At 44.9% G+C, this 25888-nt stretch overlaps 5 protein-coding genes across 5 annotated transcripts; 2 read left to right on the plus strand and 3 right to left on the minus strand.

Annotated features, from left to right (window-relative positions):
- The first annotated feature begins 843 nt into the window (after positions 1–843).
- Positions 844–2932, plus strand: LOC127775856 (U-box domain-containing protein 39-like). The gene has a single exon (XM_052302167.1). It carries the CDS (start codon positions 974–976, stop codon positions 2528–2530), a length of 1557 nt encoding a protein of 518 aa, XP_052158127.1. The 5' UTR covers positions 844–973; the 3' UTR covers positions 2531–2932.
- Positions 2933–5261: 2329 nt separating this feature from the next.
- On the plus strand, positions 5262–7405 carry LOC127777167 (U-box domain-containing protein 41-like). Its single transcript, XM_052303707.1, has one exon. It carries the CDS (start codon positions 5667–5669, stop codon positions 7128–7130), a length of 1464 nt encoding a protein of 487 aa, XP_052159667.1. The 5' UTR covers positions 5262–5666; the 3' UTR covers positions 7131–7405.
- Positions 7406–7483: 78 nt separating this feature from the next.
- LOC127777168 (uncharacterized) lies at positions 7484–10523 on the minus strand. The gene is made up of 6 exons (XM_052303708.1): positions 10148–10523; positions 9176–9211; positions 8877–9078; positions 7942–8020; positions 7734–7851; positions 7484–7639 (listed from the first exon to the last, which is right to left on the minus strand). The coding sequence occupies exons 1-6, from the start codon at positions 10504–10506 to the stop codon at positions 7612–7614; spliced, it is 822 nt and encodes a 273-aa protein (XP_052159668.1). The 5' UTR covers positions 10507–10523; the 3' UTR covers positions 7484–7611.
- Positions 10524–14418: 3895 nt separating this feature from the next.
- LOC127777166 (protein ACCELERATED CELL DEATH 6-like) lies at positions 14419–17450 on the minus strand. The gene is made up of 3 exons (XM_052303706.1): positions 16765–17450; positions 15466–15995; positions 14419–15373 (listed from the first exon to the last, which is right to left on the minus strand). The coding sequence occupies exons 1-3, from the start codon at positions 17408–17410 to the stop codon at positions 14561–14563; spliced, it is 1989 nt and encodes a 662-aa protein (XP_052159666.1). The 5' UTR covers positions 17411–17450; the 3' UTR covers positions 14419–14560.
- A 6953-nt stretch (positions 17451–24403) lies between these two features.
- On the minus strand, positions 24404–25848 carry LOC127777491 (protein JINGUBANG-like). Its single transcript, XM_052304093.1, has one exon. The coding sequence runs from the start codon at positions 25719–25721 to the stop codon at positions 24522–24524; it is 1200 nt and encodes a 399-aa protein (XP_052160053.1). The 5' UTR covers positions 25722–25848; the 3' UTR covers positions 24404–24521.
- Between the last annotated feature and the right edge of the window lie 40 nt (positions 25849–25888).

The raw sequence follows: 25888 nt of genomic DNA on the forward strand, positions 1-25888 counted from the left end.
TTACGGACAGAAGCAACTGCTAGTTTTTATTTCTATTTTTTAATTTTTGCCCAGCTGCTAGTAGAATATATATGGAATAATGGAGGTTTTCAGTTTCCAGTTATGAAAAAAAAAACTTTACGTCATAATACGAACAAGGCCTAGCTGTTGCATTATGTTACTGGAAGGTATTTTTGGAAGTTGCAACAAGACACGATATCACATAAATTTGCATGTTCCCTTATCTTAGATGAAATTTACCATTTGCTAATGAACCAAAATTCTGTCTAAAACAAAGTGAACGTAACTTGATTGGTTAGCCTCGTTATGGTGTGCAACTTAGGGCCTGTATAAATCCACTGGCAAAATTTTTCATCCTGTCACATCGAATGTTTGATACATGTATAGAGTATTAAATATAAACAAAAAATAACTAATTATACAGACTGCGTGTAAATTGTGAGACGAATCTTTTAAGCCTAATTGCTACATGATTTGACAATGTGATACTACAGTAAACATTTGCTAATGATGGATTAATTATGCTTAATAAATTCGTCTCGCAGTTCATAGGCGAAATCTGTAATTTATTTTGTTATTAGTATACGCTTAATACTTTAAATATGTGTCCGTCTATTTGATACGACACGCTAAATTTTTTTACCCTAATCTAAACACAGCCTTATTATCCCCCTTTGAGTTTTCAACCCATCATAATCGTATGGGTGATGTGCGCGTGCGAATATGAGCGTAATTTTTTTGGGACTGTATTTAAAAAGGATTTTTTTTGTTAAAAAGCATTTTTGTAAGAATTTTCTTTTGTTACTAGAAGTATTCCAGCTAAAAAAGTCGTCGTCTCCCAAATGGCGCGTCTTGAAACGCTGTAGCGATTGGCGTTGGCGACCACCACAAGTAGCCGTCGCTACAAACCACGGGGCGCAGCGCATCCAAGCAAACAAACCAATCACACGAGACGCAGCCGACGAACGCGTCCATGGCCACCGCCTGGCCACGGTGGCGGCCGTCCTCGCCGCCGATGCCGTCCTCGTCGTCGTCGTCGCCGTCGTCGTCGTTCACGGCGGACCCGCCGGCGGAGTTCCTCTGCCCGATCTCCGGGACGCTGATGGCGGACCCGGTGGTCGTCCCGCCGGGGCAGACGTTCGAGCGCGCCTGCATCCAGGCGTGCGCCGCGCTCGCCTTCTCCCCGCCGGCCGTCGCCGCCGACCTCTCCTCCCTCCCGCCCTCCGCCTCCTCCCCTCTCGTCCTCGTCCCCAACGTCGCGCTCCGCACCGCCATACTCAACTGGTGCGACCGCCTCTCCCTCCCCTACCCCGCCCCTCTCTCCCCCGACACCGCGCGCGACGTCGTCCGCCGTCTCATGCCCTCGCCACCGCCTCCCCCGCCGAGGTCGCAGGCGCCGCCGCCCCCGCCGCCGGCCTCCTCCGTCCGGACGAGGAGCTACTACAGCGACGACCTCGTGCAGCAGCAGCAGGAGGCGAGGCGGGAGGGTGGGTCTACGGAGGAGAGGATCATGGCCATGCTCGGCGCTGGCCCCGCGGAGCAGGAGGCGGCGATGGCGTTGCTGCGGAAGACGGCGCGGGAGAACAGGGAGATGCGGAGGGAGCTCTGCACGCCGCGGCTCCTCGCCGCGCTCCGCCCGATGCTGCTGTCCGGGGACGCCGGGGTCCAGGTCAACGCGGCGGCGGCGCTGGTCAACCTGTCGCTGGAGGCGGAGAACAAGGTGCGGATCGTGCGGTCCGGGGCGGTGTCGCCGCTGGTGGAGGTGCTCCGCAGCGGCCACCCGGAGGCGCGGGACCACGCCGCGGGCGCCGTATACAGCCTCGCCGTGGAGGACGAGAACCGCGCGGCCATCGGCGTGCTAGGCGCGATCCCGCCGCTCCTGGAGCTCTTCGCGTGCGCCGGCGCCGCCCACCTCGCCCGCCGCGAGGCCGGCATGGCGCTGTACCACGTCTCCCTCTCCGGGATGAACCGGTCCAAGATCGCGCGCACGCCGGGGGTGGTGCGGACGCTGCTCGCCGCGGTGGAGGCGGCGAGGGACGACCGCGCCAACGAGGCCGACGCCGCCGCCCTCCGCAGGATCGCCGTGATGATCCTCGCGAACCTCGCCGGCTGCCCGGACGGGAGGACCGCGCTGATGGACGGCGGCGCGGTGGCCGCCGTGGTGAAGCTGATGAGCAGCGGCTCCGCCGCGCCGGGGAGCGCGGAGGAGGAGTACTGCATCTCGTCGCTGTACGGGATGAGCCGGGGGAGCCTGAGGTTCCGAGGGCTCGCGCGCGCCGGCGGCGTCGAGGCCGCGCTCACGCCGGTGGCCGAGGGCGCCGGCGGCGTGGGCCGGGACATGGCGCGGCGGACGCTCCGGGCGATGCGCGGGGAGGACGACGAGGCGGCGGTCACGGCCACGGGGCTGCTCGGCCGGCAGTGGGACGACGGGAGCGTCGTGTCGGAGGGGCTCGTGTCGATCCGGCGGCCGCCGCCGCGCCGGAGCAGCTACGGCGCCGGGGCGTCCGGGTCAAACACGACGCAGTTCTGAAAAGTCAAAGTCTTCGCTTCTCTTTTTTTTTTTAACTTTTTTTTTTGCTGGCTCTTGTTGAAGTATTTGGAACTGTATTTGCCATAGGCCCCCAAAAATCTGGTGGTAACTTCTTCTGATGAATGGTGTTGGTGTAATTGGATGTGGATTCTTTTGTTGGAATTAAGCTGTAATTTAATTGGATCTTTGCACATGTTAAATTCTTTGTGACTGAATAGTGGAACTTAGAACTGTGGCACCTATCCAAATTAGGTCTGTACATTAATCCATCGGTTCTCTTAGAAGGTATGTATGTATGTGTTACTGGGATTTCTGAGTTCTTTTTCCTGTTCTTGAAAAATATTTGGGATGTATGTGTTCTATTTTCTAAAAATAATATTTGGAAGTTGTAGCATGTAAAAATTCTCAGAATGCATCTACTTGTTTAGCTTCCATGATTGAGTTTGATTAGCACGAGATGGTTTCAGCCAGGGTTTACGATTCCGATATGGCCTTCCGTTTCGGGCTCCGGCGGAATTACGGTTTTCTCGAAATTCGGTCTAAAGCCGGTAGATTCCGAACAAATTTTCTAAACAAAAATTTGAATACAAATTCTCTGATTTTACCGATAAGCTTGCGAAAACCGGTCGGCTTTGACGAAATTCTGAGCGAAATCATTGAAATGTCAATCGGTAACTAGAAAAAGAGGTAAAGTGAAAGTGTTTTCCTCTTTTTAATTCGTTATTCTTTTATTTCCTATTGTAAATTTCAGTAAATACACGGAATACATCATTTTTTTTCAAAAATTTATATCCCAATAGGTTCTATGAATATCATACTATTTATAAGATTTTATTTATTTTTTTCCTTTTTATCAATTCAAATTTGAATTTGATGAAACTCATCGAAATCTCAGACGGCTTCTACTTTCGAGCCTCGTCAAAACTTCGAAATTTTATGGAATTTGACCGGTTTTCGTCGGAATTGTGAACCCTGGTTTCAGCTGAAGTTCGGAGACAAGTATCATCTCAGCATTTCAAGGTTGTCACTGACTACAAATTAAATTTTACATTAGAAACCATAATATTTCTCGGTATCTTCTCAACCAATGCAAACTCAATTAATGCTGTGTTTAGTTCCATCAAATATATGGACACATTTAAAGTGTTAAACGTAAAGTAATAATAAAACAAATTACATAAACCGTATGTAAACTGCGAGACAAATTTATTAAGCCTATTTAATCCGTCATTAGCAAATGTTTACTGTAGCACCACATTGTCAGATCATGGTGCAATTAGACTTAAAAGATTTGACTCACAATTTACACGCAAACTGTGTAATTAGTTTTTTTTTATATTTAATACTCCGTAGATGTGTTCAAATGTTCGATGTGACAGGGAAAAAAATTTGCCGGTGGATCTAAACACCCCATAACAAATAGTATGCGACAGTGCAAAACTTTTGATATGTCGGGTGTGTTCTTTAGGTAAGGTTGGGAACCTTCCATCCTAGCATAAAAAACTAAACGGTAGATTAGTGCATAATTAATTAAGTTGTTAACTAAAATTTTAAAAATAAATTAATATAGTTTTTAAAGCAACTTTCATATAAATTTTTTAATGAAAAACACACCAGCAATGAGAAGGTAAAGTTGGTAACCTTTGAGAGGCGAACACGGTTCTAGAACTCTTTTCATTGGATAAACTTTGACAAACAAACTGCTTAAAGCGCTGTTACCAAAGCTAGTCCTCATTTTGAATGCATCATTCTTTTCCCAAATTACATGTAAATAAAACAGAGTTCATGTGGAACCCTATAAAATCCTTATATTCCAAAAGCCTAGAAGTAGAATTTAAGGCAATACCATTCCTTCTTCCTTCGACTCTTCACTTCTCCAGAAGAGGTCAACTCTTGGCACTCTGGCAATGTCTTCACCACACAACAGCTACTTGCGTAAATCCCCCATTTGACATAAGCAAAGACTATAAATCCAGCACGTAACTGCGCGTAATCAACAGCATAATAATAAATTAATTGTAACCAGTTGTACGCATTCCTAATCCTAATTGGCTCGGATAATGAAGTATGACCCATTGAGTTACACATATTACCTTGGTTTTTATTAGCACATTTTTTAATACTAAACTATACATTTTGTGAGAAAATTTTCTATATAAAAATTGTTTTAAAATATTATATAAATTCATTGGTCAAGTTTAAAATAATTAAACCTCAACATCGGTGACTCTTATTTTATGTGTTAGTACTTAATCTTCCGTCCGTCATAAGTTCGAATGTGGCCTATACATTTTCATTGATCCATGAGATCTTCCATTTCTTATGAAGTTAAATTAAGGGTGAATAGCCAATTCAATCTTGAACTTTTGCTCGCGGATCAAATTAGTTCATGGTGTTTAGTATTGTCCAAACAAATCTCTAAAGATTGTCATGTGACTTAACTTACTTTGATAAACACATAAGAAATCATGATAAAATTTTTAGTAATATTGTCAACTTGCCAAAATGTTAGCAATAGGTTTATTTTGTCTACAATCTGAACAAACCCTAAATATCCATTTTACCCTTACATTTTCTTTTAAAAAAGAGAAAAAAAGGAAAAACATAAAGAAAGCAATCATAAAACAAAAGGAAAATACCACATTCTTTAGTTACCAATGCAACATCTTTTTTCCAATGGCCAAATGCCTTTCTTTTACTAATTCTTTTTATTTATTTCCTACGGAGAATGTAAGGGTAGCTAGATGGATGTTTCAAATGTCGAATTTGTATGCATAGGTGATGCGGCATGTAGACGTTGTATCTTTAGTTGATCCAAGGACTATATTAAATAACATAATAAAGTTTAAGGATTTATTTGGATAAAAATGAAACGCCAAAGACTTTATTGATCCTTAAGTGAAAGTTTAAGGGTCATGTTGGTTGTTCACACTTAAATTAATAACACTCATTATTTAATCAACAAAAACAAGAACAACAACAACAAAAAAAAAATCATCTTGTAAAAAGAAAATTTCCAAGGCTACCATTCAACCAGCTGTCCAGGTTCAACTTAACCCTGTCCTGTGAGACGCTCTATAACCGCCAAAACGACCAGACCAGTGTGTGCGCCTCGCCGTTGACTTGACCACGCGCCATGGCGGGCGCCGCCGCCGCCGCCACCCCGCCGGAATTCGTGTGCCCGATCTCCGGCGAGCTCATGGCCGACCCAGTGATCGTCCCCAGCGGCGAGACCTTCGAGCGCGGCTGCGTCGAGGCGTGCGTGGCGCTGGGCTTCACCCCAGCGGCGCTGCTACCGTCCGTGGACCTCGCCGCGTCGCCGCCACCGGCGCTCATCCCCAACGCCAACCTCAGGAAGGCCATCTCCTCCTACTGCGACCGTGTCGGCTTGCCGCGTCCGCTCGCCGTCTCGCCGGAGGAGGCGAGGAGCATTGTCCGCCGCCTCATGGCGGTGCGGGAGCCTGGTCGCGCCGGGGGAGTCAACGGCGAGCGGTTCGAGTCGTCGTCGTCGTCCTCGCCAGAGTTCGCGGCGTTGGGGTTGACCTTGGAGGAGGCTGTTCTGGTGAGGCTGCTCGACGACGAGCCGAGCCGGCAGGAGGGCGCGCTGGAGGCGCTGAAGCAGATGCTGCGCGGCGGCGAGAACGGGGTGCGGCGCGCGCTCTGCACGCCGCGGCTGCTCGACGGGCTGCGCCGCCTGATGGGGTCCGGCCACGAGGGCGTCAGTGTCAGCGCCGCCGCGTGCGTGGTCAACCTCTCGCTGGAGCCGGCGAACCGGGTGCAGCTGGTGCGCGCGGAGCTCGTGCCGGTGCTCGTCGGGCTGCTCGCCGCGGCGTTCCCGGAGCTCCGCGACCACGCCGCCGGCGCGGTGTACAGCCTCTCGATCGAGGAGAGGAACCGGATCCCGATCGGCGTGCTCGGCGCCGTCCCGCCGCTGCTGCGCCTCCTCGCGAGCGCCGCCGACGGCGACCGCGCGCGGCGCGACGCCGGCATGGCGCTGTACTACCTCTCCCTCGACGAGATGAACCGGTCGAGGCTCGCGAGGTCGGCCGGCGCGGTGGCGGCCCTCGTCGGCGCCGCGGGGGACGCCGCGCTGCGCCGCCCGGCGCTGATGGTCATGGCCAACCTCGCCGGCTGCGGCGAGGGGAGGGAGGCGCTCATCGACGGCGGCGCGGTGGCGGCGGTGGCGGGGCTCATGCGCCGCGCCGCCGTGGCGCCGGGGTCCACGGAGGAGGAGTACTGCCTCTCGGCGCTGCACGGGATGAGCCGCGGCAACGTCCGGTTCGGCGGGCTGGCGCGCGCCGCGGGCGCCGGCGAGGTGCTCCGGCGCGTCGCGGAGGGCCCCGGCGGCGGGGTGCGGCGGGACGTGGCGTGGCGGACGCTGCGCGCCGTGGGCGGGGTGGCCGCCGCCGCCACCGGCGAGTCTCTGTACGGCGGCGAGGACGCCGCCGCCGCCGCGCCGTGGATGGACGACGTGAGCGTCATGTCGGAGGCCATGGCGATGCCGCAGTTCCCGAGACGGCTGGTGGAGCACGCGCACGGGGCGCCGCCGCGGTCGAACACCACGGCGCTCGACAGGCTCAGGCAAGCGCCCAACGGCTGACGTGTGGGTCCCAGTGTCAGTTTCGTACCGTGCTCGAACGGTTTGATCTTTTTCTCATTTTGCTTAAGAAATGGTTTGCTTAAATTTGTATATAGTGTAAGGAAATTAGATTGTTTGGTGATAGTATTGTTGATTCCATATTTCTTGCTAAGCTTGTATATACACATTTCCGTTATGTGTGAGAACAATTTCTTCGTATTTATTTACACTGTATCATATACCAATATTGTCAGGCATGTCCCAAAGTACTGGAATAGACATATTACATGTTTCTTTTGCTAGTACTATCTTATCAGATCAATGGTCATTGTTGGAATAACAAATTCAGATCAATTAGAGAAGCTCAGTTTCCATAAACAAACATAATAACGTTTTTATTCAAGATGAACAAGATGTGTTCACAGTATGTAAATATGTACATAGCATATATAATTAATTTACTGTTTATCTTTACAACATACATATAAACGTGGTGCGTCGCTTAGGATGACTTCAGCAAGGCCCGGTTCCTGCATAAATCATAATTATGTTAAAAAATGGTTTCTTGGCAATAGATCAGATGCACATTATAAGTTCATATCTGCAAGTTTGTTGTATACTCACTTCTCATATTCAAGGTATTCAGTGGGGGATATAGGCTTAGGACCCCCAAACCAATCAATCAAAAATATGTTTTTGATTTCCAATTTGAAGATTTGGAAATGATGATTCTTTGGCCAACCTATCAAACAGCCATACATGAATGTTGTCATAAAATAATCACCAGTTAATCTCACATTAGTAAAAGACACAAAGAAATACTTGGATTTACCCTCCATTTCAGGATGTTTAGTAAAAAGTGCTTCTTTGGCCAAATCTGCTTCAGATGATTGAGGGTCAATCAACTTCAACTGAAAACATGCAATTCACTGGTTCCATTACAACTTAGTAAGTCAAGAAATGATCCAACTATATCACATCTATGTATGGTTCTTATGGCTGAGATTAAATGAAGTGCCTATAGCCCCTGCTACTTGCCTACTTCATTGATCTCACATGTCACAACAGTTTTATAAACTATAATTTCTTGATGAAATATCATCTACATAACTTTATAAACCATGATTTCTTGACCATCTGCTGTTTTCTTGCTCACAGTGAATCCATGATAGATAATTTGAGAGGGGACGGACACAGTTAGGAACGTGGGGGAAAAAACTATAAGACAATGGAGTATAGTTGTTTTGTCTCTCGATCATGGTTATCATATTGTCTACTGAGGGTATCTCCACAACAACTGGAAGACTAGGCGATAACTTGGTCACCAGTCCACCTAGTTGTGAAGAAAACTTGCAAAGAACATGTAAAAATTGAGCCTACAACTACAATGCCACAAGCTAAACCATCCACAAGGCTCCAAAGTTCCAAAAGCCTGAGCTCTCCTGCTGAAGTCTCTCAACCTCTCATCCCCATGCCAAGAAATTGAGGCCCAAAACTATAAAGTTGAAGGCAGACAAAACAGTGATAATGTTTGGTACGACTCAAGTCCAGCAGTAAGTATTCACTCTACAGCAATTTATAACTTCAAGCTGAATTAAGTATGAATTAATAAAAAGAAATTAACTACTGTACATTCTTAGACCAGTCAGCACCAAGAAAAATAGATATAAGAAGATAACCAGATCAGTCACTACCAAAGCAAAATAGAAATAGATAGATAAACAGCAAGTGAATAATCATGGTACCATGGATGCAATTTGTCTGTACCTTTCCAGTAAGAGTAAGTTTTGCACAAGTTGGGTTTTCAGGATCAATCTTCCCACATGTCCCAAGAGGGAACTCGCTAAGGGTAAAGGAGGTCCTTTCATCCTCCAATGCATCTCTCGCAGTGGGATCTAGCGTTGTCAGATAGAAGTAGGGGATTCCATGGCTCTCACCTGGCACTCCATCACTATATGAAACTACATTGCTGTATGTACAGGAAGCAGGGAACTAAGGTCAGCAATCAGAAAGGGTTTGTAACCATGTGCGTTGGTTGTTTTCAATACCAAAACAAGAAATATTACCCAAAAGGAGCTCCACTTAGATCACTTGATATTGTGCTGCAAAAAGAAATTGCATATGTGAGTGAACAATCAGTGGACATCTAGCAGATACATTATTAAAAGAAAGTCAAAACAATATACAATAGTGTTTTAAATAGCCAACTGCACTCGCGTAAGTATTTTTTGACAGTGACTGCTACGCTATCGTAGTATCATGTAAAAACCAGCGAAGGCAGCTATGACAACTCTGCTAAATCCACTAAATGCTGTACCGCTACTCAATCAATTAGTTTTTATCAATAGTTTTATTTTGCCTGCTTAATTTGAAATTTGTTTTCTTACAAATCAAAGACTATTTAGAATCTTGAATATCCTTGTTTTCACCTGAACAAGTACTAAAATATTAGTTAAGAAACTTTCATACTTTTTATGACTTTTACAATTAATTTCAAGTAATACATGACACATATGAGTAACTTATGCTCTAAATAATATGGGGGGAAAAAGCTATATTGACCTTGATGCTAAAACCATAGCTTTTCATTACTAGATAAAAATCTGTCTGGTATATTTGACCTAATGATGTATGCAGACATTAAAACGTGGCCAGAGGTTTCCAACTTCACACCAATTTGAAGAATATTGTCTATATTTATTTATTTTCTTTGCGAGGAATTTTGATGGAACTGTAAGTTTTCGTTATCCAATTGGCACAGTAGGACGGCAATTTAGCAAAACACCTATTCAATTGTAAATCATGACACTGAATGTCACACAAGTAAGGGAAGAGCACCAACAATTTCTCAATACTAAGCAGCCTCAGGCGATTAGATTACTAGCCACTACCAACACTTGGCCGCGCTAAGAACCCCCAATTTCGATCGAGCCACCCATTGTCATCTCCTAAAGAACCGAGGCACCAACCAATCAGTCCCCCCAAACAGTAGGGGATCACGAGCAAGAAGGCGGCAAAGGAATTGGGAGGGGGACAACCTGAGGACGCCCCACGTGTTCTGGGCGGCGAGCCACCTCGCGGTGGCGGCGGCCTCGGTGGGGGCGGGCTTGCCGCCGGCGGCGGCGACGATGGGGCGGGCGGCGAGGGCCGGCAGCGGAGGGCGGAAGGCGAGGAGGAGCGCGGCGCCGACGGCGACGACGAGGAGGTGGGCGGGGGGAAGCATCACCGGTTTTCTTGGTTTGGTTTGTGTGCTCCGCTCGGTGGGAGACTGGAGGAATCGGAGGATTTTTCCCTTCTTCGTCAATTGTGAATTGTCTCTTCCAAATTTTCTTGGTTCTTCAGGCGGATAGGGTTGTCGTCGTCTGAAGCGGCCCGGCCGGCGATAGGAACGTCTCATAGAGATGGAGGAGCTGATAAGGGTACAGAGTATCGGAGAGAGAAAGACTGATTGATTTGCAAGCAGTGTCTTTTTGCTTTTGGACTTTATAGATAAATAAACATTTCGAAAATAGTTGTATGTATTTTAGAAACGGACTTGATAAAAAGATGTCGACACTTTTTTTGGCTGATCTCAGTCGGCTTTGCTATCCGTCTGATCGCTAAATGTACATATAATATTTACAAGAAAAACCCTCCCTCATTTTCGAAAAACCCTCCCTCATTTTCAGTTACTTTTGAATGGCTCGGATTGATTTAAGATTCATGCAACTATAGTGTTTTCACCTTATACTCTTCTTGACAGAATGCTCGTTCACTGGATGTCGATGCCGCAACGTCCGCCTCCCCCGCCCTCACCGGCTGGCTAGAAGGTGCCAACGGCACCGGCAAGCCCCTTCCCCTTTCCTCTTCTCCTCCTTAAGCTAGCGGCAGTAAAGTGCCCCGTCCCGCCGTCTTTCCTATCTCCGACAGTTACCCATCATTGGTTCCCCCACCATCGACTATCGCCTTCTAACCACTCGCTTCGCTCTGGCTCTACCACCAACACCGACCCACCGTGCTCCTCCATCCTTGTGGCTTCGGCACCACCGCCGACGCCTCACCACCTGCCCGTGTCCACTACTCACTATCGAGCCGCTACCTCTCACGGCCATCCCTTTAAGCCCGGCGATCTCTCCTTCTTTCTCATCCCACCCATACCCCAACCCAAGACCTCGTCACTCGCTAGAGCTTCATCGGAGCTAGAGGAGAAGGAGTTGGGCACACGAATCTCCAAGCAAATCGGTTGGTTCAAAATATATGAGAAATATCCCTCGATTTTCCGTTAAATACCATCGGTTGGTTCAAAATATTTGAGAAATATTTCTCGATTTTTCGTTAAATGCCATTTAGCAATTACGTGTTTAGAAAACAGTTAATAACCTAGGCCTTGTAACACTTGGGCATAGCCCAAGATTGGGAAATTAAAGACCACTATGGACGGAAAGATTGTGGTAAATTACTCATGTATATTAAGCCTACTGGAATATATCATTTACCATTGTGTTAGAGAGAGAAATGTATAATATTTGCCCATCTCGTCTGTTATCCGTTTTTGCTATCTCTTCTCTCGTGTAAGTGAACCATACTTCCTAATTACATTGAATCAGAGTAACTGATGTATCAACAACATGTTAGTGAGAGCAAAACCTTTACGCAAAGATCAGCGGCAATGTTGGCGGCATGATAAAAATCCAATGATCTGATGAATTCTGTGAGCAAAACACGGTCGCATGTGCCCATATGGCAACTAGGCTCCTAGTGTTTGTTCGGATGGATAGCCGGGCAATAAGAGGACATTCTTCACAACTTTCGATCCATGTCTTGCTCCATCTAGATCAAGTGGTGGTTCCCATGCTCTCGAGGAATGGTGTAGAGTATCATGATGAAGCTTATCTTCCTTGGTGCTAGGAAGATGGAACATATTACGAAGCTCCAGAGTCCGGCAAGATATATCACCGCATATCCTATTCTTCATCGAGTCACAACATTGGCAAATCCAAGCATGGGAGTTCAAATCTAATGGCGGGGGGCTCATGATGAACAGATTGAATGAACACCAAAGAGCTCGAAGCCAAGTAGATCTTGGGACGGTACAACTTACCAGCATCTGGCATACTTCCACCATGATCACCCTGCCCATCATCATGTGTAGATGAAAAGGAAAGATTGGGGAAAGAGAGAAAATGGAAGAGGAATATGGGGTTTGTTTGTAGCAAAATATTTCGATACAAATATCTCTCTCTAACTCAATAGAAAATAATATTTTAATGGGCTCAGTATGCACCCAACAAATTTTCATTATCTTTCAGCAAATCCAAAATTTTGCAATGTCTACCGGCAAAAGCCATGTCCTGTAACAAATTTTTACTATACTAAAGTTCATTGTAATATTTTTGAATATGCATAGGCATATTCCACAGACCGGCCTATAGCTTGGCTCAAAGCTAAGGGCTCTTCTAAGTTCTAACCCTATAGGCTTCTTGTTGGTCTTTGCATGCTTCAATTCATTTGATGAGTGGATTATAATGGTATCTTTGGTACCGTATCATCTGACCACATTCAGTTCCTACCGCCTATGGAAGGGTTCCAGAAACCCAAAACTTTAGACTTCAGTCCAACTCTCTAGCTGCTCCAAAAGCCACTCCCATTTCAGCTAAGGAGTACTCTTATAGATTTAGGGGGTGGTTAGATGCAGGGGTGCAAAATTTTAGCGTGTCACCTCAGGTATTATATAGGGTGTCGCAAAGGGTGTTCGGGCACTAATAAAAAAACTAATTACAGAATCCGTCAGTAAACCGCGAGACGAATTAATTATTAAGCTTAATTAATCTGTCATTAGCAAATATTTACCGTAGCACCACGTTGTTAAATCATAGAGTAATTAGGCTTAAAAGATTCGTTTCGCAAATTAGTCACAATCTGTGTAATTAGTTATTTTTTAGCCTATATTTAATACTTCATGCAGGTGTTCAAATGTTTGATATGACAGGGTGAAAAATTTTGGGGTGGGATCTAAACAGGGCCTCAAGTCTAGGTATAACCATATATAAGCTAGTCCTTGTTTAGTTCCAAACTTTTTCTTCAAACTTCCAACTTTTTCATCACATCAAAACTTTCCTACACACACAAACTTCCAACTTTTCCGTTACATCGTTCTAATTTCAAACAAACTTCTAATTTTGACGTGAACTAAACACACCCTAGTCCATTCAAGCAGACCCTAACCAAGCTAAATCTTCATTTAATTAGATGTAAGAAATAAGCGAATACACACCTTTGTACACACACATCGTACTTGCTTTGATCGAGGGTGTAAAATGTTTTTTTTTTCGTTGTGCATGATCAATTGATTGTTGCCGCTGATGAGATGAGGACGATCTGTTTGTTGCAGGTGAACGTCTTCTGCATCAAGAAGGGAGGACACTGCTTTTTTTCCCCCGAAACTTGTTAGTAGCTTTCTTGGCACCTTCATATCATTCTTGTTTTCCTTTGAGTTGATCATTGTAATATTTTGATTCTTCCTTCACGGAACATCATTCAATTCTTTTTGATGATTCTGAATATGTTTGCCAGAATGTATAAGTTCTATTATGCATTTCCTTTTGTGATTTCTGTGAGGTTGTGACAAGCACGGTGGCGAGCTGTTGACATCCGCCAGTGTGCCATTTCTTTCTTTTATGTCTCAATAATCCACATCTATAACCTATCGGTTTATAACTTGTAAACGGAATATTTCCCCCCAATATTTCACATCTATAATAGTTTATAATTGTGAACCTGTTATAAAACTAACACCGAAATAGACATTGGCAATCAAACACAAAAATACACTAAGATCCAAACGTGGTGGCGACATCGTGCCATGATATTTAACTAAAGTTCAGCTGGAACCTATATCCCCAAGACACTAATTATAGGCACTCCTCCTCAATTCAACATAATTACACATATAAGGGTATCAACAACCATTGACTGGCAATTATACTGTTTGACTTACAACACTATTGGACAATCATTCCCTCGTCTGCTACAGTCGTCATGCGGTTATAACAAGTGTCTCTCTATTTAAAGAGAGTTTAGGAAGAGTATTACTCTACTTCTATTAGAATACAATACAACTTTAATCCTAATTTGTAACCGACTTTATATATATATTTGACACAAACTTTAACAAAACCGTTAGAGATCAATGGATCTGTAACGGGTCATGAACCATTATGGACGATATATCCCATGTCAGTGACACAAATACTGTAATGGGTAAAAGGAACCATTATTGATGATGCTTTTCACCTATTAGTGATAAGGTACTCTGTAGTAGTGCCTAGTAGGAGAGCTTTCTATAGCATGAAAAACAAATTCTGTTACAAAGGACTACAGCTACAGTTCGATAGCAAAGCAGCGTATTACAGAACCACGACTGATAAAAGCAACAGCAGTAGCCGAGAAAAGCAAGAGATTTTCACAAAACCTCAACTGGGGTACAAAGCAATTAGGTCACCATGTTGGATCACACACCCGCGCCAGCTGCAAAATTCTATACTACTAGGAGTGACATTTTCAATCTCCACAAAGAAAAATGCGAGAACAACTTCAAGGACAGAGAACACGGTCATGAGAAAACCGAGGGATACATAAACAAGAAAGATAGCTGCAGCTATTACTTTCAGTATGTCCTGCCAGAAATGCAGATGATTGCCCCTCCACAACTGCATTGGAAGCCGCCAACATATCGGGATTGCTAAGATTGACAAAACGAAAATCACCCGACCAAACATCAGAAGAAATACGAACACACCGACGGTAATACTGAAAATAAGATCGTCCCAGCTGTTGCCAGAGTCCAATGTTAGATCAGTTGTTACCACCAGAAATGTAAGAACCATGCCCACAACTGCTAGGAAAACCAGTCCAGCAGACAAAGAAAGATAACGGCGGCGGCGCCTATTTGTTAGACTGTCATGCACAAGCAGACATGTCGCAAATGTGGAGCAATAGAACGACATGCTATTTGCAGCCACGTAGCTCGAGAATTCAGCATATTCTTTGAGCAATGGCATGCCAGCATCCTCACCGTCTGCAATGTATCCCCCAGGAGGAGTGAAAGCAGCAGCAAATGAACCTGCTGCAATTAGTACGGAGATACATAAGATACTTTGGGACACATTGGTGTAAACGCTTGATTCCTCCTTGTCTTCCAAGAACCTCTTATCAGCTCGATTTAGGAATCTGCTGGTATAAGCATTACAAGCTTGTAGGCACATGGTGATGCTGGTACTAGAGAGCTGCACAGAATTCAGAAGAGAACAAAAATTAACACAAAATTAAGGTGATACAGAATGTTGAAAGAGCAGAATGCATGACATAGGAAACGTACCCATGATAATGAATAATCACGAGTGCTCTTGTTGAAGGCAACATCTAGAGGTGTTGATCCCCCATGGTTAATAATGCTGAGATTCACTCTAGTATTCATCATAAGACAGGAGATGATAATTGCATTGCCATGCTTTACAGCTAGATGGAGCGGTGTGTTTCCTTCACAATCTCCTGCATTCAACAACCTCGTGAACTTTGGGTTTCTGCATATGTACCACACCACCATTAACCTTCCATATTCAACAGCGCAGTGTAAAACATTTCTCTGTTTGTTGTCAAGCAACTCATCACAGTTTAAACACATTTCCATCAACATACGGGTAACACTGGCCTTGCCGGCTATAGCAGCAACATGCACAGGAAATAGGCCATCATTATCTGGAATGTATGCAGCTGAACTGTTGTCCAGTAGAAGTTCGACCAATCCAGTTTCCCCAGTTAATACAGCATAGTGAAGGGCAGTTCTTCCATCGATGTCAACCTTTTCGGCAAGTGTTGGCTCCCAGCGCCTCAGGGACTCGCTCATTTCTTTAGTGGAAAAAGAAGTAATATAGGTTATCAGTTCACTAACTAAGGCTGTGTTCGGGAGTTAGGGTTGGGAACCCTCACTCCCCAGCACGGAAAACGGAGCAGTGATTAGCGCGCGATTAATTAAGTATTTGTTAAAAAAAATTTCAAAAATGGATTAATATGATTTTTTTAAGCAACTTTCGTATAGAAACTTTTTGCAAAAAATATACCGTTTAGCAGTTTGAAAAGCGTGCGCGCGGAAAACGAGGGTGGGAGTTGTGAACCCCTGCTAAAGAATGCAGCCTAAGACAAGTAAAAACACAATCAATTTTCTGTATCTCCAGATATGCAAAAACATATATACATAGTTATTTTGTACTACTCCACTACTTAGGACATATACGATGACCATTATTAGTACGCTCTTAGCCTTGCAAATTATGAATATTTGCCGACATGGAAGAGATAAATAGAGTATAGAACATCGTTGCTATGATTAACAACGGCTCAACATTGATTCTTACCCTCTATAAAGTGAGAACATGGCATAAAGGTGAAGAAAAGGAATAAATAGTATTAAATAGTATTTTTTAAGTTGATGGTTAGAGCCTTTATCGTCTTAACAGTATAAACGGTCCGTAAATAATATTTGCATTGTCTAAGAGCTCATACTAGACTCTACCACTGAAGCATATCCCAACTTTCGCAAAAGCTTCTCCACCAGGGAGATGGAGTTGAGAACGGCAAAAGTTATGGATTGTAAGGAACATGGACGATTTCTAGTTACCTTTACCGATGTTGACCGCAGCGTGCAACGCGGTTTTTCCATCTGGCCCCGCGTAGCTTGCTGGCGACCTCACACCGTCAGAAGATTTTCCGATCAATATGCCAACCATATCTGGCCGGTTGGACACAACCGCCAAGTACAGCGGGGACATGCCTTTATCATCGACCATGGTGGCCAGTCCGCTATCGCTCGACATCAGCTTCTGCAAGACCGGTGCGTAGCCGTTCCTGACCGCCTCATGCATCGCGGTCGCTCCACCTGAATTCCATGCCCTCAGCACAGAACGTTCAGGTTCTTGCATGGCTGAAGCAGCACGGACAAGGTAATCGACCACATCGACATGGCCAGCCCTCGCGGCACAGATCAGAGGTGTGTCCAGCTGATTGTTCCTCAACTTGATGAGCGAGATGTCGTGAGTACATATCATCACGACGAGCTTCAGGTGCCCACGGCTGGCTGCAATATGGAGCACAGAGCTGCCCTCTGCTGTGACACCTTTTAGGCAGCAGCTCTGATCAACGTCACCTTGCTCAGCTGTTGCTGTTGGCCATATGCCTAGAGCCTGCGCTAAGAGGTCTGCATCGCCGGTGGCAACAGCTTTGAGCAATTTGTGTTCCATTGTGTGTGAAGTGTGCCTCCCTGCCATGGTTCTTGCTTGGCTCACAGAACAAGCGAGGCACGGGGAAGTCAAGTCAGCTCTTGCAGGTAAGTTCCAGCCCATATATAATACAGGGTCCCCTGCTATCCTATCAACTGTTTCTCTGTTCAGACAATATCTATGTACTAGTGGAGAAAGAAAAGTATTAGCTTAGTCACTTGCATTCGTACCTTGGAACCTTTCCTATGAACCTCCTGTTTTGTTAGTATTATAATCATCATCATTTTTTTAAATGTAACAGGAAGGGTTGACCCCTACTGATTATATTATGGTCAGAGAAAAGGACTATATTATGGTTAAAGAAAAGGATATTTATGTACAAATTAATTTGCTAGGCTTCAGTTGCCTGATTTTAGTTATCTGTTCAATCAATGCAAAGCAGCCGTCCGTTCTCGATCCTATGGTTGATGCTTCATCTTTGGGCAGGTCTAATGCATGGGTCGCACGGGACCCACGCGAATGCGGCTAGGCACACATGCACGAGGGTCTAAGGGGGAATCCAAATCCCAAAAAGGCACTCTAGAATGAGGTTCAAAACACAATCTACCTTTATATTTTTTACATCTCTAAATGTGTTTTCTGAATAATCTGAAGCGTATATCTTTTTAACAAATCATGAAGAGAGCAACCCATCCTCCTACAATAATGATCAGCTCCTTGAGTACTGATACCATGCTTTATCCAATCAAATCATACTTTCATGAAAACGTGAATATATTTTTTTAAAGAAAAACTAAAATTGTTAGTGATAGAATAACACATGATATTGTAATTAACATGCAACAACTAATGTGATGGCTCCTATGAGAAAACTCATCTAAAAGAAGGGTTATAAACAATCACGATGATAGTTATTAAAGACATATCTTCCCATTGATTACATAAAAAATAATGATGGTAAAAGAGAACGTAGTAATATTTCTACTAATCGACAGATCAGTTGGCAAACTGCAGAAGCACTAAAAAATTTGCTCACTTTAGATGCCATTAACTGGACCTGTTCGGCTCCTATATGGACTGGATGCAATTGGACTTTGTAGTTCCATTTAGTTTTATTTCTGAACATCATCCTCAGAATAGCCATCAACCAGTAACAGTAACCATCACCGTGCAAGCTTGAGCACCGACGTTGTGCCCTAGCACTGGAGTACTGACCCCTTCATCTATAAGAAAAGTATCTTATCAGGTCAAATGTGCAATGAAAATGCTAGATTAGAGGAATGCACAGGCAAGAGCACCTTCCCTATAACTTTGTTGCAGAAGGGCGTATTGTTGTTGCTGGTACAAGACCAAATTCTGCAACAGCAGATCCAGCGGTGGCTGCTTCTCAATTGGCATTCACCTCTGTCAGTGCTGCCATCATGATCGTCAGAGAGATCGCCCCTGAGCACCAGTGGGCATTTCCTGTGAGGATAATGAGAGGGAAGGGAGTGACCGCGAAGCGTTCAATGCATATATCCGTTTGCAAACTGAAGTATCTTCTGAAGAATTTCATCCCCCGTGGCTTCTTCTGAAGCCAATATACTCTCAGTAGCTTATTCTGAAGCTTTTCTTACCCTGAAAAGGTAACATATAAATTGCAAACATGTTCCTTCTGCAGATATAAATTACTGAACTCAGGCAAGGAGAATGTATATAAAAAAAAGGTTAAAGAAGCAGATGTAGTGCACTCCTTCAGTGAAATAGCAGAGTACAAAAATGTAACTCTGAATGATTGTATCAACCATTGCATATATGCTTCACACTTGGAAACTGATCAATATTTCAATGCTGGGCATATGGCACTTGCTTGTCCTTACCACCTTGACTAAATCAACAATTTGGAAATCAAACGATCCACCACAGAGGAGAAATAAAATAATAACACTTCACAAATTTGTTTTCTTGTGAATCAAAGACTATTTAGAATCTTGAATATCCTTGTTTTTCACCTGAACAAGTCCTAAGCTATTACTCAAGAGTCAAGACTCATCTTTCATACATGCATTATATGTAACTTTCACTTTTTTTTTCCCAAAAAACTTTCATATGTTTTATGCCTTCTAATATTAACTTAAGTAATACATAACTCATATCAGTAAACTTATACTCCAAATAATATGGAAAACAACAAAAAAAATAGCCATATTTACCTTGATGCTAAAACTATAGCTTTTTCAAATACTACTTAAAAATCTGTACGCCATATTTAACCTAGTAATGTAATACCTCACTGCAAACGTTAAACCCTAGCTAGAGGTTTTTCAACTTCACACCAATTTGAAGAATCTTTTCACCTTTTTTTTGCGAGGAATTTTGAAGGAATTGTGAGTTCTTGTTATTAAATTGGCACACTAGGAATGGTAATTTAGCAGACCACCTATTCAATGGTAAATCATGACAGTGAAGTGCCACACAAGGTAGGGAAGAGGCCCAACGATTTCTCAAACTAAGCAGCATCAGGCGATTAGTAGTCAGCGACGCTAAGCATCCCCACCCAATTCGATCAAGCCACCCGTCGTCTCCTAAAGAACGCAGGCACCAAACAGCAGGGTCACGAGCAAAAGGGCTAATGATTTGGGGGGAGGGAGCGGGGGCAACCTGAGGACGCCCCACGTGTTCTGGGCGGCGAGCCACCTCGCGGTGGCGGTGGCCTCGGTGGGGGGCGGGCTTGCCGGCGGTGACGATGGGACTGGGACGGCCGGCAGCGGAGGCCGGAGGGCGAGGAGGAGCGCGGCGGCGACGACGGCGAGGTGGGCAGGGGAAAGCATCGCGGTTGTGTGCTCCGCTCGGTGATAGAGTGAAGTCCCCCCCTCCCCCCGCCCACACACGGACTTCTAGATGTAACGTGCGTATGACAGGTAGGACCAGATATTAATACTACAGTAAGTAACTATTGTATGAATTGGCTATTAAGTTAGCTATAGATGATTTGGAGCGTATAGTTGGCTATACTATTAAACTTGCTCTTAGGGCATCAATGTATATTTTGGAGGGCCTCTTTAATTTAGAGGAATGCCTAATAATTTTTTGAGAAATAGGATTGCAAAGGATTTTTTTCCTTCGAGCCTCTTTGATTCATAGAAAAGGCAAGTATAAATTCCATAGGATTACATTCCTATGAGTGGATTCCAAAGGAAACTAAAAAAGAGGTCAGACCTCTTGGAAATGAAGTGATCTGCAGATTCCTTTGTTTTCTCTATGCCTCTATCAAAGGGATTTCTTACGTTTTCCTCTGTTTTCTCTTTCCGTAGGATTTGAAAATCCTACTATTTCAAATCCTATGTTTTTCCTATTCCTACGCTTTTGTTATCCTGCGAACGAAAGGGGAAGTGGTAGTAATACGAAACCAATAAAATTATATTAGGATATCGGCGCCGTATATTTATCGATGTTAGGAGAAGACGAATTTTTTTTTTAGAAATAATACGATTTTAATGGAAAATCGTAAAAATATAGGTCGGTTAGACGAAATCGCAAGTTTAGCACTCTGTCGAATAACCGTGTTCGATAGGGTACCTATCCACCATTCGACAGGGTAGTTGGTCCAGGAAAAAAAATAAAAAAGTACATGAACAGTGCCGCTACAGTGATCGGCAGGGCATATCGAAGATCGAACCACTCCTGTTCAATATGTGAGGATGAACAATGCCGCTATAGTGATTATTCTCTTTTTTAAAAAAAAAATTTATCACCTGTCGTTGTTCGATAGGTACCCTGTCGAATCTCGAACCGCGGTTGTTCGATAAGGTGCTAAACATGTGATTTCGTCTAACCGACCTATATTTTTGTGATTTTCCATTAAAATCGTATTATTTCTAAAAAAATTTTTGGAGAAGACATCCTCCAGTCCTTTATTTACATGAGATGGCAATAAGGTGGGGTCCACGGATTAAAAACAACTCACCACTAACGGAAACCCTACACGCGAGTTCCCTTCATGGATCCGGTAGTAATGTTATGATTCGGTTGTAACTATGCATCACTCTCGCAATGCTATTAACATGCTTACTACCTTTTTTTCAGGTGTCCTTAGTGACATGATAATAGGAGCGTCTCAAGGAGGAGCTGATAGAATGATTGATTGATTTGCAATTACATTTGTTTTTAACTCTATATATAACTAGAAAAAATGACGTGCGTCGGTGAAGACTATTTTAATCTTATTATTGTTATATGGTTTAGTTAAGATGTAATTCATTGTAGGAATTTGCTTGGATATATATATATTTTTTAGAAAATTATAAACTTCCTTTTTGTATTTCAAAAAACGAACGAACTTAAAAACCGACTCAAATATGGATATATATTTCCAAAAGCGAATAAAATTAAAAATCAACTCATACATGGATGACGTACCAAAGTACCAGCAAAAACATCTTCAATTTTTATAATAACTAGAAAAAATGTCCGTGCGTTGCAACGGGTGAAGTCTATTTTAATCTTATTATTATTATATGGTTTAGTTAAGATGAAATTCACTGTGGGAGTTCGCTTGGATATATATACTTTTAGAAAATCATGAGCTGCAGTTAGAAGTCGATCATCTCAAATTAGCATGTGAGTTTTTTAAACATACTTCTTATATGATTCCTTCTGTATTACCAAAAGTGAACGATCTTAAAAACCGACTCAAATACGGATATGTATTTCCAAACCAACTCATACACGGATGACGTACCAAAATACCGGCAAAAACATCTTAAATTTTTATAATAGTAGAGATAGAGATAAACAAAAATATGCTATTCAATTTAGAGAACAGTTAACCTAGCTAAGGCATTGGATTAGTTAGGACATAGGATGAGGATTGGGAGTTAAAAGACTAGTAGCATTGAAAGGTTGGGGTATTGTACTTTTACTAGTGTACACTAAGTATTTTTTTTGTTAAGTTGAGAAGAAAAATATATACTTTGTCCCATTATCAATTTCTATCTCTTCTCTTTCTTGCTAGCTATCCTCACCTCCCCGATTACATTTAATTAGACTTTAGTGTGGCTGATGTAGACTTCAACACTATGTTAATGAGAAGTGCAGTACCTTTACACTGAGGTCCATTGCGATATCTGCAGCATGGCAAAGTCCAACAATATGGCAATTGAGTGAAGCTCTGTGAGCAGCGCACGGTCGCTTGTGGCCATTTAGCATTAAGACTCCTAGTGTTTGTGCGGAGGCCAGCCAATAGAAGGATATCGCAACCTTCCAGCCCATGTCCTCTTTGCTCCAACTAGATCAAGTGTTTTGCTCTTACGGTGGAATGGTGCAAAGCATCATGATGAGGTTCCACCTTCCTTGGTGATAGGGAAGATGGAGTAGACAATGAGCTCTAGAGGCTGGTATATATGGTCTATCACCGCGCATCTTTTTCTTCGTCAAGCCATGACAGTGGCAAGCCCAAGCATATGGGAGCTCAAATCTAATGGTGGGAGCTCGAATCCAAGTAGAGATCTGGGGACGATACAACTCACCAGCATTCGTACTCCTTCGCTCTCATCCTACCCACCATCGTTCTTGGATGAAGGGGAAAGAGGAAGAAAAAGAGAAAAATGGGAGGGAATGTGGGGGATCAGTTTGTAAGAAGGGTAGCCATCTCATCTCTGTGCTTGCCCTGTCTCATTTCCCTTCTCCTTGTTGCTCTCATTAGCGCGAAGGCCTGATACCCATAGGTACCTAACGCCTGGGTGACTTCTTGGTACCTAGATTGTTTGGACTATTACCATAGACCAGTAGACCTGATACCTAAATATTGAGGATACTTGATACCAAGATCAACATGATACCCATATGTACCAAACTTGGTATTGGGTACCTAGTACTCAAATCGGCCTAATACCCATAGGTACAAGACTTGATACTTGTGTATCGGGTATTTGGTACCCAAATTGGCGTTGACGTTAGCATCAAAACAAACGATGTGAGCGTGTTGTGTCTCTAGCTAGGAGACGTGCGCTGACGTGTGAACCCTTGCGTGGTGATGGGAGGAAATGTGCATTAACGCATGTACCCTCATGTGACTATTACGTGAAGCTAATCGATCGGAAGGAGTGGTTGATTGGTCAAACAATTATCCTCATTAATTTATCCCGTCTAGACGGGAGCCCGTGCAGTAGTCGTCCTCCTTTGCATACCTCACTTGATGAGTGATCACAATGGTGTATCTTTCGTATCCTATGATCTGATCGCACTTAGTCCCTACCACCCTGTGGAAGGCCTCAAGAAATCTTAAACTTTTTAGTCCAATTCCCTAGCTACTGATCCAAGGCCACTTCAATTTCGGCCAAAGGGTATTCCTAGATAAGTCTAGTTATAAGTCTGTTTGATTCGACTCTAACCTTTATTTAATTACATGTAAGAAGTAAATATTTATTTAATTACATGTAAGAAGCCATTATATACACATCACTGTAAGCGCACATTATGTGCTTTGCTTAAGTGTACCTTTTATGTAGATGTACCCCGCACCCTTGAACTCAACAAAGTTTGAAAGCCATACAAACAAGTGGAAAATAAGGCCCAGCAACCTTCCAACATGGTGCACCTTTGAGCCTTTAGTAGCTTCTTCAGAAAAGCAGACAAGCAGCCGGTAACTATCCAACATGGTGCAGCTAAAAAACATCCAAAAACTATACTTTGAGAAACTCCCAAACTGGGGATCGACTCAAACTAAAACATTAACCTGTCCTTAAACCCAGAAGAATACCATATGCGGAACTCAGAGAGTTTTGCTTCAAACAATTCATTTCCAGAATTCCTGCATTCCAAACATGTTAATCTTGAGCTACACTATTTTCTATGGAAATTGTTATGCATACGACCCAACTGTCCAACTCACGTACGACTGAATTTGATCGACGGTTATAAACGGCTACAGTGCATATGAATATGCTCTCATTTGATTGATCTACAGTTACATGTCTCTAGTTATACATTAGTTGTATAATTGTGTCATATAGCACTACTCATTTTTTATTTTGTACGGTTGAGAGCTTTTGAAAAGCAGGGTTTTCACATGAATTCATTAAATTCCCACAAAATTCCTCCAAACTTTCTTCAGTTACAAAACCAAAACTCCTAATTTCACAAACAGACTCTTTACCAAAAATAAAAAGTAAAAAATAAATCACAAACCGGAAACCGTCACTCTCCAAAGCTTGACGTCACAGTCCAACGAGCCACTGCAAACGAGAGCAGCGCAGCTGCAGCTCGAGCTCTCCTCCACGTGGCACGCGCAGCAGCGATCGCATCCTGCTCCTCCCCTCGCCAATGCCAAGCTCTTCACGGCGCCGCCATGGCCGTCGAGCACGGCCAAGCAGGTGTACGCCGCCGCCGCTCCCCGCCTCCACACCCTCACCGTCCTGTCCGCCGACCCGCTGCACACCACGTCGCCGTCGGCGGCGAGGCACAGCACCGCCCTCGCGTGGCCCCTGAGCGTGGCGGTAGCCACCATGCGCACGTCCGCGCCACCGGCGCCGGCGCCGGCGGAGTTCTCCCACGCGACGACGGACCGGTCGCACGCGCCGGAGTAGAGCACCCGCCCGCCGGCGCCGAGCGCCAGCGCGTTCACCGCGGCGCCGTGGCGTTCCATGACGCAGACCAGCGAGAGCTTCTTCTGTCCCGTGCGGCGCCTCCACGCCTTGACCGTCCCGTCCGCCGACGCCGTGTACACGTGCCCGTCGGGCGCGGCGACGACGGCGTTGATGGCGTCGTCGTGCGCCGCCGCTACGGACTCCGCGCACCGGAGTCCGGGCAGACGCCACGCCTTGAGGCTCCGGTCCCACGACACGGAGTACATGCTCTCGCCGTCCGGGGACAGCGCGAGCGCGGTGACCGCGTCGACGTGGTGCACCCACGCCCGCCTCTTGTGCCGCCGCACCTCGACGTAGCCGCCGCCCGGGAGCAGGAGCGCGCGGAGGCAGTCCGCCGCCGTCGGCAGCACGGCGCGCAGCGCGAGGCGGCGGCGGCCGCCGGCGTGCCGCCACACCCTTATCGTGCCGTCCTGGTGCGAGCTGACAAGCCCATCGCCGGTGGCGGCGAGGCACTTCACCGGGCTACCGGTGACGGCGACGGTGGATCTGGACACCTCGCCCTGCGACGACGACGACGTCGACTCCTCTCGCACCATGGCCATGGCCATGTCCAGCGGCCACAGCCTGATGTGGCCGTCCGACGAGGCGACGTAGAGCGAGTCGCCGTCGACGGCGAGGCCGGAGACGTAGGAGGAGTTGCCACTGAGCGTGGCAATGCACTGGTAGTGGCATGAGCTTGAGCTTGAGCTTGAGATTGTTTGGGAGATGATACCTTCTTCAGAGTTCGGACTCATACTGAAGAATCTGAAGATGATACTTTCTTCAGAGTTCAGAGTTCAGACTCATACTGAAGAATCTGAAGATGATACTTTCTTCAGAGTTCAGAGTTCGGACTCATACTGAACCTGACAGCAAGTTAAAATGATGGAATAATTTTGGGGGAAAAAAAAGCTCTATGCTT

The sequence above is a fragment of the Oryza glaberrima genome, chromosome 6 (assembly GCF_000147395.1).
Source record: "Oryza glaberrima chromosome 6, OglaRS2, whole genome shotgun sequence".
In the NCBI taxonomy this organism is placed as follows: Eukaryota; Viridiplantae; Streptophyta; class Magnoliopsida; order Poales; family Poaceae; genus Oryza; species Oryza glaberrima.

Bases quoted from the DNA above. Each gene is read 5' to 3' on its own strand.
- LOC127775856 (XM_052302167.1), top strand. From the start codon at position 974: ATGGCCACCGCCTGGCCACGGTGGCGGCCGTCCTCGCCGCCGATGCCG.
- LOC127777167 (XM_052303707.1), top strand. From the start codon at position 5,667: ATGGCGGGCGCCGCCGCCGCCGCCACCCCGCCGGAATTCGTGTGCCCG.
- LOC127777168 (XM_052303708.1), bottom strand. From the start codon at position 10,506: ATGAGACGTTCCTATCGCCGGCCGGGCCGCTTCAGACGACGACAACCC. The intron at 9,079-9,175 runs GTAATATTTCTT...CTGTACATACAG, and splicing joins CTAAGTGGAGCTCCTTTTGG to CAATGTAGTTTCATATAGTG. The intron at 7,852-7,941 runs GTAAATCCAAGT...GCTGTTTGATAG, and splicing joins TAAACATCCTGAAATGGAGG to GTTGGCCAAAGAATCATCAT.
- LOC127777166 (XM_052303706.1), bottom strand. From the start codon at position 17,410: ATGGCAGGGAGGCACACTTCACACACAATGGAACACAAATTGCTCAAA. The intron at 15,996-16,764 runs GTAACTAGAAAT...TTTCCACTAAAG, and splicing joins TGCGGTCAACATCGGTAAAG to AAATGAGCGAGTCCCTGAGG. The intron at 15,374-15,465 runs GTACGTTTCCTA...AATTCTGTGCAG, and splicing joins GTGATTATTCATTATCATGG to CTCTCTAGTACCAGCATCAC.
- LOC127777491 (XM_052304093.1), bottom strand. From the start codon at position 25,721: ATGAGTCCGAACTCTGAAGAAGGTATCATCTCCCAAACAATCTCAAGC.